The sequence below is a fragment of the Salarias fasciatus genome, chromosome 20 (assembly GCF_902148845.1).
Source record: "Salarias fasciatus chromosome 20, fSalaFa1.1, whole genome shotgun sequence".
Classification (NCBI taxonomy): domain Eukaryota; kingdom Metazoa; phylum Chordata; class Actinopteri; order Blenniiformes; family Blenniidae; genus Salarias; species Salarias fasciatus.
The window spans coordinates 15,596,641-15,609,935 of NC_043764.1; the positions used below are offsets into that span (position 1 = coordinate 15,596,641).

At 44.4% G+C, this 13,295-nt stretch overlaps 1 protein-coding gene across 8 annotated transcripts in view; it reads right to left on the bottom strand.

The window, feature by feature from the left end:
• LOC115407808 (cyclin-dependent kinase 17-like) overlaps nucleotides 1–13,295 on the bottom strand; it is a 35,371-nt gene that overhangs the window by 19,296 nt on the left and 2,780 nt on the right. For 5 of the 8 annotated variants that reach the window (XR_003933702.1, XR_003933701.1, XM_030118309.1 and 2 more), the window contains exons 2-3: nucleotides 8,772–8,932; nucleotides 6,259–6,423 (exon numbers count right to left, since the gene is read on the bottom strand). Coding sequence is in view for 6 of the 8 variants with exons in the window: in XM_030118309.1 (XP_029974169.1) it covers nucleotides 6,259–6,423; nucleotides 8,772–8,901 (295 nt within the window). In the remaining 2 variants the exon portion in view is untranslated. Of the gene's footprint in view, nucleotides 1–434; nucleotides 1,434–6,258; nucleotides 6,424–8,771; nucleotides 8,933–13,295 lie in introns of those variants that run through there. The other 3 variants (XM_030118314.1, XM_030118313.1, XM_030118312.1) reach the window with 2 other exon arrangements.

Genomic DNA, 13,295 nt, shown 5'->3' on the forward strand with positions numbered 1-13,295 from the left:
CCCCCCTCAAACTTTTCTAACTCTTTTTAAAGCACAACACAGTCTGAATTTCTCCTCAGCGAGTAAAGAGTTACTGCAGTCAATGTGCTGACAAGAAAATGAATAAAAAATTCAAAAGAACTCCTCACTTCTCTCAGGAGTTCATGGGATTGCATTGCTTCGGGCCACCACACAGCATGTGGCCTCTTTAAACCCGACATGTGAGAGAAAGCAGGCCTCATCTCGAAATTTACAAAGTTCTGAGAGAAGATTAAGGGTTTAAATGTATTTCTTTGTACTGATGCTTAGTTTCCAGGTGGAACACGTATGCTTTATAAAATGGATGTACAATTATTACATAAAACAGTGAAACAATATCTTAGATGCTGAATGGTTTCTCACAGCATCAGGGTGTGGATGAATCTCTAAAGAGAAACTAGAGTGTAGAGACTCACCAATCCGATTTCCTGGAGGACGGCATGAATCCAGCACTCGAAGCATACGGAAAGGTGACAGCCTCAGCGGAGTGTCTCTCTCGCCCATCCTCACTCCCTCACCTATTTTACTTTCCCCCATCTTTGGGTCCCCGGCTCTGGGAACACGAGCTGAGCTCCCTTGGGGGTTGTCTGACATATCTGTTATTCCACACGGTCCACAGCAAGACGACTTGAAAGAAATGGAAAAAAGTGTTTCTGAAAATTTCAAAAACACATATCTTTTTCCAAGAAGTTGAGGCCACGTCTGTTCAGGATCTGTATGTGAAGATCCTCTCTCTCTCTCTCTCTACGGCCAGAAGAGGACAGGTCTCACATTGTGAGGACAGAGCAGACTGCACAGGCACTCTAATCACAAAGCAACAACTCCCTGGGCTGCTACTCCACTTTAACTCTATCTCCCTCTTTCGGTGTGTTTTTTCCCAGAGACGCTCCCTCGCTCCACTTCTCCCTTCTTTTTTCTCTCTCCGCAGTCACACACCACACTCTGCCTGCTGACTAAGGAAGGTCAAACGCCGTGCAGGTAGGCAAAACGCTGCACAGACGGTCCGGCGCAGGCAAGCAAAAAAACCCAGAGCGACCTGGCATCTCAGGAAAACAGGTGTTCAGTCTTCATCCAAATCAGCCGCACACCATCCCGAGAAACACGTGGAAAGATTTGACTCACAGCTTCAATTTGTTGAACTATTTCGCCTCACTGGTTCTCAGGTGTTTACCCAACCTCTCTCCTATGTGACTTTTCCTTCAGAGTCCAGGCCCATCTGTTTGTTGATGTGTTCTTCTCTTTGTTCTCCTCTTCTTCCACTGTTTCGGCACGGCGTTCTATCCAGGCTGTTGTGCCTCTATCCTTCTCTCCGCTGCCTCTCGATTGCTCCCTGCTTGCCTCTGGCGCCCCTATCAGAGCTCTCGGTGTCGTTGGTGCTCTTGCTCCCTCCCTTCACCTTGCTATTACTCCCCTTCCTATCATGTGATAGCAATCGTCCTCCCTCTCTCTCTCTCTCTCTCTCTCTCGCTCTCTCTCTCCCCCCTCCGTCTGCCTCTACCTCTCCTTCTCTCGTTCTTCCTATCTCTGTCTGGGTCCAGAGATGGTGTTGAATATCAGTGCAGTCATCTTCTCCTATTCAAAAGCCGATGACAACATTTTCCGCCCAATCAGCCTCTTTCTAACACTCCACCTCTCCTGCTCGATCTCACCGGCTCTCTCTTCCTCGCGCTCCGTCCCTCCTCTGCATCCTCCTTGCACTCGTCGCTCTCTAACGCAGAAAATGAAACCCTGAGGCTTTAGAGCGACGCCTCTGGCATCCTACCTCCCCTCTCCTCCATTCTCTCCACTCTCCTCTTCCTCTCTCCGTCCTTCCCCGTGGACGCCAAGCACAGGCCATTATTCATGCAAAGCCTGAGCGTGCACACAACACACACACACATAGCCCAATGCAAGCCACAGCACGCACACTGCACACCCCTGCAAGCCTCCTCAAACTAATGGATCCGTCTTCCTTCATAGCATACAGACCAGGAATATAGTATAGTTCCTGATACAAATCTCAAATAAAGACATATTAAGCAGCAAAGAGAGGCATTAATGCTCAACAGAACCCCGCTATTCTTTCTTTGAGAGGGTGAAACAGTTGTCTGTGTACTCTAGAAAATGACCAGGCAGTCAAACACATTTTGCCACCCACTGAAGTTCTGTAAAATTTGCTTTGCCATCACTGAAGTAAAGTAACAAGCAGAAGCCACTTGTTACTTTTATATAAGGGGATTATATAAACTGACCGCATGCATTCAAAACATACACTTAACTTTATAAAATATATAACTGTTTAGGTTAAACCACCCACTGATGTATGATTTACATTTACACTTGCGTCACTCACATCATGACAAAAAAAGAGTGAAATCTGCATATCAAATACCTAAAAACTGACACAGACTGTATTTTTAAGCTAATAATTCAATAGTTTTTCTTAGGTAACACTCTTAAATTTAACTGTACGTCTTCACTTATTATTTCTTATTATTAATACTCCAGTGTATTTTCCCAAAACTAGTGAGCTTGACATACACCTCTGTGTTAGCACTAGAAACAAGTGTATGCATTTCCCCCTTCAGAAGAAATAGGCTCCACTATAGCAGCTAACTTCAAACGATGCATTCACAGCCCACGACTGTGCCGAATGGCAACTGCATCTAAAATGTCAGAAAGATAAATTTTTAAATGTCAGGGCTCCTTATTATAATCTCGAGGATTAACACTTGTTTTCAACTCCCGTAAGGTTAAGCTTCTCTTCATGTCACTATTTAAGCAGTCTTGTGTGCTTTAACTAAGAAAACAGGCTCACGCTGAGAGGCTCACACACCCTACATGTCAACAGTGGTGCAATTAAAGGAAAACTTGCATCAACACACAACTGTAACTGGTTTTGATAGTGTTGCTGTGTGGGATGATTGATGTCCTCTTATACCATCACAACTTTAATCTCTTTAATGTACGAAGGTGTGGAAGATAGGCTTGAATAAATATGTTTACAGCGGTGTCCACTGAGTCCTCAGTCACTCAGATTCAAGTCATCTGGTCATTTAGAGGATATTGATGGACACACACTGATGCAGAGAGATGAATCCTTGAGCTTTAGGCTGTTTGGAGCGTCAAGGACAAAAGCTCAGCACTCAGTCCTCCACCCATCACTGTCTTCCTGTCTCTTTATATTCTCGAGAGTAACTGGATACATGCGAGGATTTCCTCTGTCTCACTTTCCTGCCGTCCACAAACAGCCTCTCTCTTTCTTCAAGGTCTCTTTCGCTGTCATTTCTTTCTTGCCACCTTTTTAAAAACGCCTCCGCCGCTTGACTACATTTAAAGCGTTCTGTTTTTCACCATTTTTGGGAGCCATAAATGCCATAGCCTGCCTGTGGATTAGAGAGACAATAAAAGCAGAGTGCATATAACATCCCAGAGGAGCAGGCGTGTACACTCCAACAGGCCTGGGAGGGCGGCGGGAGAATTTAGACTGCAGTAATTACCTCTAAACCTTTTATCTGCATCTAAGGAATCTTATTATTCAATTACTGGGACCAGAGTGCCTACTGTAAGATACAGGCGATGTTTACGCTGGTCCCAAATGCCTTACCCCCCCGCCACACACACACCCTGCCCCCCCACACGTAGCTCTGAAAATCACTGGTTATTAACATCTTCCTTTAGCCTGAAGCATAAGCGACAAGACAACAACAAGCCACCCTGACTTAAAGAGCTCATAGAGCAACGACATAAAAGGAGTCTCCTCCGTTGTTCTTAATAAATCCAGTCAAATGGACGGCCGACGGCGTAGGACGCGAGGCAGAGATTAATGCAGTGTTAATGCATTACATTAAACCCCCGACTCAGACAAAGTGATGCACTTATATGCTAGGAAATAGAAGGGAGATCCACAACGCTTTCCATCTTTCATCTCTGTCCCATTCTTGGTTTATCTGGAGGTTAAATATAGCATGTTGACGTATGTGGGCAGTGAGAGACACACACAAACACACAGCCCTGATGTTAATGGAAGAATCTCAGAAGAGTGGGGAAACACTCGGTGGGGTCGCCCAATCGTCAGCAGCTACAGATGAGCAGGAAGAGAAAAAGGAGATGAGGTAATCGAGAACAGCCTGGACAAAAAAAAAAAAGCGCAGAGTTCACCTTTCCTGACTGTACATAACGGCAGTGTGGTGGGAAAGGGTGTTGGCCAAGTTAGCAGCAGATGAATCACAAAACCCGCAGCATCTCCCGGGCTCCGTCCAGACTCCTCCAACATGCATATCGTGATATTTACAGAGGCAAGTCCTCCCATACAAGCTTCCGGGAGCGTATGCCGATGGGCGAAGCGAGTGAGGAGAAACGCAGAGACAGAGAAAGGGTGGGCCATGTCTTCGGTGCAGCAGGAAGGAGAGATTGCATCATCATGTTGCTCTATTAAAGTGGGCAACGTGCTCCGACTGCTGAGTGGCACACAGTGAGTCAGCGAGACCGACCGGCGGGAGCACACTCCAACACGCACAGGTACACACACACAGAATACACAGAACGCACATTTAACAGCACAGACACACACTCGTGCTCAGAAACATGCACACACAACCGTACTGCTTAGCATTTCAAACTACACCTTTACGTCATCTTATTAAAAGAGCAGAGTCTGTTCTGCAGAACAGGACTCAGCTCCGTTTCATGAAACGTGTGCCTTTAAAATTTACACACACTAATAACCCTTCAGTGAAGTCATAAAGCACCACTTGAAGAAAACAACTATAGTTTTTAAAGATAATAGATAAAATATCCCACCCAACATATCACTTGATCCTAATTCTTAAATAACAAGAAGTTCTTGTCGAATGCCATAGTTTGTTTGGGATACGTCGAACCAAGAGTGGTACATTTTTAACACCCTCAAAAGACAGTGTGACAAGACAAACCTGAGAAATCCAGCATAAAATTCAAGGGTTTATTTTATTCCCTTCCTGTTACTTACAGTACACAGGAGCAAAAAGCAGGTTTGGTATGTTTTAGTGACGACAAATCTCAAATCCAACCGCTCCCAGTCATTCTGTTTAAGAACTAATTATCAAGAACTCGTTGGCATTGTGTGCGAGATAACATTAACACTGAAAAAAGTTCATATTCATCAAAATAAGGTATGACAAGTTTTTTGTGTACCAGAAATGATTTTCAGTTAGGATTTCATACAAACAATTGCAGCAACTTTCGTTTCCCGTAAGCTTCTCTTCCACAACTGGATCAACATTTTAACAGACAGAAAACCAACGCGGTCATGGTGGATCTCACTGAGCCGAAGACCAAATATACAGTACAGTCAGTCCATCCGTCCGTACCTAATTCCTTTGATTTTCTTCTTTCTTTCACTGACACCCTCATGAATCTGCCTCACACTGTTTTCCAGGCTCCCTTTTTTCAGCCCGTCTCTTTCTACCCATCCTCAGGAGTTCTGCCCTACTGCTCCTGATATAAGCCCTTCTGCCACAGTGGGAAATGAGATTACTGGGATCCATATAGCCACAGACCACATTACATAATGCAGTCGGTAGGAAAAAGTGATTGTGTGTCTGTGTGTGCACGTGTGTGTCTGTGTGTGACTATTACACACTCACCGTCATGGTAAAAGTTGGCAATTTGGCCAAGTTTTGTCAGTAAATACGCTTCTGCACGCTGATCTGCACACTGCGCCTCAAGCACAGGAGGCAAAATAATAGCAGTAATAATAATAATAATAATAATACACAGACAAGGACAAAAGGTGCAGCTTGTGTTTGTTTGGTGGAGATTTTCAGTGGTGGTTGCAGTAGCATCAACTGTAAGTAGCCTCCAGGTGAAATAATATTATCCTACAAATAACAGCCTGGCATTCAGGTTGTTATTTAAATATGAATGCTTCCATACTGGCAGCAAAACACATTTTTCAAAGCAATGATCATCAACTGTCGTGACAGAAGTAGATTTTTATTACCAGACCGTTCTCACTGAGAGATTAAATTACAATTATCTACTTTCTACATGCAGCATTTAAAAAACGTCAGGCTAACTAATATCAAGTGCTCCATATTGTTGACTAATGAGAAGAAATTCAGTATTAAACGTGCGTTCATTGTGCTCATGGGTGTGGCTTTGTATGTGAGTGTGTGAGTGTGTGAGTGTGTGTGTGTGTGTGTGTGTGTGTGTGTGTGTGTGTGTGTGTGTGTGTGTGTGTGTGTGTGTGTGTGTGTGTGTGTGTGTGTGTGTGTGTACCCAGCGATCCAGTCCTGTGAAGGTTCAGGAAGGCTCGGTCTCTTTCCAGCCCCCCGCCTGGCTCCCTGCGCAGGGCGGTGCGGCCCAGATGACCAGCATATTGGCGCAGGAAGGAGGGAGCGCTATGGGAGGCAGGAGGGTGCACGTTGCACACCACCATGGGCTCTGAGACACAAAACATCGCCGGGTGGCCAGGGAGCGGGACAGGAACGAAGCCAGAGCGCAGTCGGGGGGAGAGAAAGAGGCGAAGGAAAAACACAGAGGGGGCAGGAGGTCGACACGGAAGAGATGGAAGAAGGATAAAAAAAACAGGGTGAGGAAAAAGAAGAAACAGGAAGAAAAGGTATTAGACTTGAGTAATATTAGATGGGCAGGAGCAGAAGCAGTAAAACAGTTCAAGAATTTTAAGAAGAGAAGGAGGAAAAAGAGGAAAAAGTTCACACACAGGAGAGGAGAACATATAGGAAGACCACGATAGATAGCATAGTGATTGTATTTAAAGAGTTTTAATGGAAAGTGTGTGGAGGCATGCACACTGGAAAATATGCTGGGTAAAAGACCAGAACACAGAGCAGGATTTAAAAAGAAAAGACGTATAAAACACAGCCCGAGAGTTGAGGATATAGCTTTTCAGCTAATTTTATGGTGGTCAAGTTTCAGATTATGAATTTAATCTTGAAGATACCTGAACATAACGCCTCTCACAGGTGTGAAGCATTTGCATGCACTGTCAGCATGTCTTCTTCACCAATATCAAGAGATTCATTGGTATTACTGAATCAGTTTTGTGCAACGTGGGTGGAAGGCCCACACGTCACATTTCTTATCTTTCAAATAATCCCCTGTTTCTACTCCGCAAATTGAAATTTCATGAGCGCTAAGCCGCCTTGGTTACAGTGGAAGAGCAGAACTGAAGTCAGAACCAGCGAACCAGCCTGAACATTGATTCTCATTAGCGACGAAAAATGTGAGAATTAAACTCTACAAGGCTTTTGCACAGTCTGGCTAATATATAGAAATAAGCAGACGGACAGAAAGCGGGGGGGGGGGAAGATGGGAATGTGGAGCAGTTGTTAAAGTTTAATGCCCCTCTCCTCGTCCTTTACTTCCACCATCGCTCTCCCTCCCTAACCTGCAGCCCGTGCTCCTTCGAAATGATCTGACACAGCTCAAGCTGCTAAAGACAAAAGGGAGGGATGTAAAAATAGAAGGAAACAGGGAGAGAGGTGTCAGAGAGGGAAATTAATCAGGTGGATTTATGGATGCTGCAGTCCAGGAGCTGACTAAACAGCAATAATGAACAAACATCATGGCTACTTGTGTGCAGTGGGCACAAGGCTGTTGCTTGTTTTGTTGTCTTTGGGGTTTTTCCTTCTTTTTTCTGTGACAAAAGTAGAAGTGACAGCCATGGTTTTGTGCTCTGACCTGGTTTCTACCTGGTGATGAAAATAAAGGACAAAGACGATGACACACGAACACATACAGTGTCTGGCTGTGAGGACTGAGAAACACCACCGGCAGTCCTCGAAGATGCCCAGCAGATGGCACCCAGACTTCTCTGGGAATGACATTGCTTTTCATGCTTCCTTCCAGGATGTAGGACATGCTCTGTTGCTTATGTGAACACAGAAAACAGTGTGTATGAATTCAGCGCTCTGAGAACACTGGACACACTGTGAGTCAGTGAAAGGAAAGAAGCAGAGGAAAGAGCGAGGATGTTATGATGAAGCTGACTGTGAGGTGAAAGACGATGATGGCTCGTGAGTCTACAGGAATCTAATGCTTGGATCCCAACAGCAGACAGGTTACATCTGTGGGTCTCTGAGCAAGACCCTTGACCCCCATCAGCTCCCCGGAGCGCCTAATGTGTCCACCCACCACATCTTAGAAAAAGGATAAGTAAATGTGGAAAAAGACATTTCTCCAAGGGGGTTAAAATGTACGATTAGTTCTAGTTTATTAGTTAAAGCTGCTCAGCCTACAACATTTACAAATAGTTTAGTATACAAAACACATATCAAAGTGGAGGTGAAAAGTAAGATGTCTGCTTTAGTTCCTTTATATTCTAAATGACCTGAAGTCACTTCCATTTGGACTCATGTAAACCAACATTTTCAAAACCTTGAACTTCTTGTACTTGTTTCTTTGTGAATTCAAAAAGCTTCAAATGAAGACATAAGGTCTTGAACTACTGGAGAACCTGAGAGACGGTTCTTTCATTGCTGCTCCCATGTGGAGGGGACGGTAGCCATAACACATGCTGGAGCCAAACTAATCACTGTGTAACTTCTACGAAGGCTGTGGAGGTGGCGCCGTTCCACTCCATCATAACGACAACAAGTACAACCTTGGTGCCATTTTGAAAGCAGTTTGCTTCTTCTGCTACGAGCCTATAAATCACACACGCATATGGTGAGCTGTTGACCCAGGACAGACTCTTTTAAGTAGGTTTTTTAAACGCTTTGCCAAGACGCACGAGGATACATGTGTGAGTGCACGTCTTCACGTCTCACCATTGTCCCTGGCTGTGGATGGCTCATCCAAGGCCATCTGTTCCGCAAGTTCGGATAGAGAGTCATCGACGGGCCGAGCGCTGCGTAGAGACATGGACAGCCTCCGCTTGATGATCTTCATCCTGTCCATCCTCTCAACCGCACCACCGGGGCCCACGGGCCTGAAAGAAGCGTAATGATTATCATCAGACGCACCAACAACTACCCCGACATCGCAATCACAGTCACAGTTGTCATTAGAAACCATTACCGGCCATGCTAACGCGTTAATCTTCATCGTACGCTCAAACTACTGCGGTGCAGCCTCGGCGCATTCTCTACAGTTCTTTGAGTTCCGAGTGATTGTGTTTGTTCACGCAGCGTGTGTTCTCATTGTTATGTACCCCAAGTGCAAACATTGCAGGAAAAAAAACAGACAAAGAGAGAGGGAGAGAGAGAGAGAGAGAGAGAGAGAGAGAGAGAGAGAGAGAGAGAGAAACAGACAACACAAATGTGAAAAATGGCTGACTGTGCAGCTCCCATGAGGTTTCAGACAAGAGCAGCGTTCCCAGATGAGCTCTGATTGACACATGCGCTATCGACTGTTCATAACAACTTCACAGTATACAAAACTACAGCCTAAAGCTGTCCCATAAAAAAAAAAAAAAAAAAAGACACATAAAACTACCATATGACCCAAGCATGAAGTCCATTCTCTGTCGTTTGCGGCTGATTCTAGCAAAACCTCTCCTGAGCTGGTCTCCATGTGACGATAACTAAACAAGCGTGTTGTTGGAGGGTTGGTTTTAAATGCTGCACAGCATGAAGCTGCAAGATAGAGAAGCACACCATCTTCCAAATAAACGAGTGGAAAGCACATATTGTTTTTTCTTTCCCCCAGTAAAGTGCTCCGTATATTCGCCGGTGACCCAATGACGTGTCCTTGCACTTGTATACCTCTTTACTTCAGGAAGCTTTCAAAGTCATATATTGTTTAAAGTGCCCTTCAGCAGACATCTAATATCTGGTTTCTAAGTGTATGTACAGGATATGTGGGCTTGCATGTGTGTGTATTTTGGTGCGTGGAAGTCACTTTCTTTGTCACATTCCTCATGCACGCTGTGTTTCATTGGCCTGGAGCTGGACGCTGCTCGGGCAGAGTATTTCTGTCTTCTATTACTGCTCCTTCTATCTATCCGATAAGGGCACGGGAGCTGAAATGCGCAGGCACCGACACACACACAACACACACATTGCACACGCTGCCTTTCTCTTTGTGTCCAACCTCGGAGGCTCCAACAAAAGCCATTCATCCTTTCAGGCTCTCAGTCTTTCAGGCCTATTAGAGACATCCAGCGCTCCGAGGGAATTCAACTCGGGACAACCGGGCTTTTTTTTTTCCCACCAGAAGATGTACTCAGGAGCAAACCTATCGCTAACAACATGACTTGTGCCAGTTCACATGAACCTTGCTGAACATGGTTTCTACCTCCGATAGCTGAATTTCTCTCTGAGAGAAAAAAAAAAAGCACAGAAGTTTAAGAGGGAAACAAAGAGCACGAGTGAAAGCAGCTCACACTTATTTCATATCTTCCATTACACGGATTATCAGTATGGTACAAAGCTCCATCCCCCCTCATTTGCATGCATTCCCAGACATGAATCCTGCTTGGACAGGGAGATTGGGTTTTCCTAATTTAACCTTGACACAATCATCCAAAAATTTCCTGGAATAAATGGTCCGTATCCTAGTAAGGCCAATATATAACGCTTTGCCTATTGCATAGATAAACGCAGTGCAATGTTATCAACACCGCACACTAACACTTATATGCAGACATGCGCAGACACACAATAAGAGCTCATTTCACAGTCTTTATCATATATGAGACAAATCAGCCTGGAAAGTAATGGAAATCTTTTCCCCAGAGGACAGGAGGGAAACACTAATAAAAAACACTTACATATGGAGAGTTTAGAAAATATTATGGTATTCATTTCCCAACAAACTTAAAAAGCTAGAATTAACCTATAATCAAAATAATAACTATAGTTATAATTATTATATAAATTTTCACGTGTAATGGATTTTTAAATATTATGTCCATTCCACTCTGGATGAAGCATGTATGGATGGAGACACCTGATTTGAGTAAATTACTTTTAAAATAAGTTAAGGCATGAGAACAGGTTTCTTTCTGATGATGACTGTGTCTAAAGTTCAGTTCTCAGCTCCTCTAACCCACATGCTGATGTGTCCTCGGACATGACAATGAAAGCAAAGTTTGGTCTTGATTCCTGCTGTTGAGCACTTTGCATGCCATCTCTGTCATTATCAGTGTCTGTCTGTGCTGTAAATGCGATCGGGTGCATTAGAATATATTTGCAAAGTGCTTTGATCCTTCAAAGTGAACATGTGAGCATTACATGTAATAAAAAAAACAAAAAAACAACTACAATGCATAATGCACTTAGTCGGAAACTTTTACACCTGGGTAACGAAGATGTGCCACATTATGCTGCTGTTATTCATGCTGGTCCAGAACGTCTCGGGAAAAATGAAATGTTGTGAATGTCCAGTGGATGCTGGGTCCTGTCGTGCAGATGGACGTGGCTGTGAGAGGAGCTCGGCAGGAGCACAGCAGTGAGTGGGACGGGACATGTGGCTTAAGGCTGCAGAATGTGCAGGCCGCACTCGGCAGACACCTGGCAGTCCATGACCAGCTCTGATGCATAACTCCCACAACACGGAGGCACAGTGCAGATGACAGGAGCTACTCTCACTCTGCTGGCCCTTCCAGTGAGAACAAACACCTCTGCTCTTTTATTTGCACTTGAGAGCAATCCTCTGTGGGAATTCACAAGCATTACTACATGTGCTGAGCAATAAAACAATCCCAACAGGGAACAGGTCAGTAGGGTAAGTGATACAGAGAGGAGAAGCACCCTTCTCTATCTAAGCAATACGTGCTTTATCTGTGTCCGTCAGCAGCTTGTAAGTAGGGCTGTATGAGATTTGTTCAACAAGCAATATCAGATAATGACAGTGAATATTATGTTTTTGATATGAAATGCAATAAACAAACACTAAAATACATAATGCTGACGTATTTGTGGTTTCAGATTTGTACTTTCTGTTTCTCTTCTTGGCCCTTATTCTTAACAGATTGGCTTGGATGCACGTCTGCAGTTCCCACTAGCAGTGTTTCAGAAATGGAGGAGTTTACTGACTTTGTTGTTTTTAGTCCTTTTTACTTGATTTTCCTGCTTCGGACATCTGGCCTGCACTGGGTTTGATGCAACGAGGAAATAACAAAGTGAAATTCGATCAATTGTTAACAGAATCTAGGGCACTGGGGCTCCATCTGATAGGTCAGATATGTTGGCGTGCCGAGCAGGAATGCACAGTGCATGGAAACTTTATCACAGTAAAGTTAGTCCTTTGCAAAATGATGCAAATGGAGATACTGTGAAAAATATCCAAGATGTCATGCAGCCCTACTTGTAACCATGTTCCCACGTTTGCACATGCTTGTGATTGTGGCGCACCCCAAAGCGGACTCAGGAATCACACCATCTGATTTATTCAAGACACATACAATGTTTGGGTTGCTAGGTTACAGGCTGGACTGCAATATTTGCCTCCGAGGTGAAAGAGATGAAGAAGAAAGGAGCCAGAGAGAGGCAAAAAGCTGAGAATTCACAATTCATATCTCCTGATGCTCGACCCTCGAGCACTCACTCAAACCCTGTCGCAAACCTGCCCGTGTCAGCTTTACAGACTTCCAGCAATCTATTTCCTGGAATGCGACACAAAACTGTATCAGTCAGTCCTCAACAGACAGGTTTTAAGATTTACAGCACTTATTAGAGCTGCTGCCTCACAGTGAGAAGGTCATGGGTTCAAATACCAGTCGGGCCTTTCAGTGTGAAGTTTGCATGTTCTCTCTACGTCCATGGGTTCCATCCCACAGTTCAAGAGCATGCATGTGAGGTTATTTGTTGACTGTAAATTGCCAATGGATGTGAATGAGTGTGTGTGGTTGTCTGTATCGGTGTCTGTTGTGTGATGGGATGATGAACTGTCCAGGATGTATCCTTTCCCTGCTCATAGTAAACTGGGATCAGCTTGAGTGCCCCAAAAAGAATAAAACAGGATGGATGGATGAAAGGCAATCCTGTCGACTCTGTACTCATATGTAACACACACACACACACACACATATACACACACACACACACACACACACACTGAAATACACATGTACAGTTTCATATAATGGCCTCGTCTTGTTCCGGTCATACAATCTGGCATCCTGCGTCTTTCTTTCATTCCTTTTGAACTCAAACAAGCGAGCATTCTTCTGTAATTTGGTGACACACAAATCACGCGCATGCATGCACACACATGCAATGTGGCAGAGTGGAACGGGCACTCGATGCCACTCCGAGCGCCGCTTTTGCACAGGAACTCCGGGAAGCATGAGTAATGCACAAATCTGCCCAACTACAGGATCCTACACACATCCACATACTCACACACAT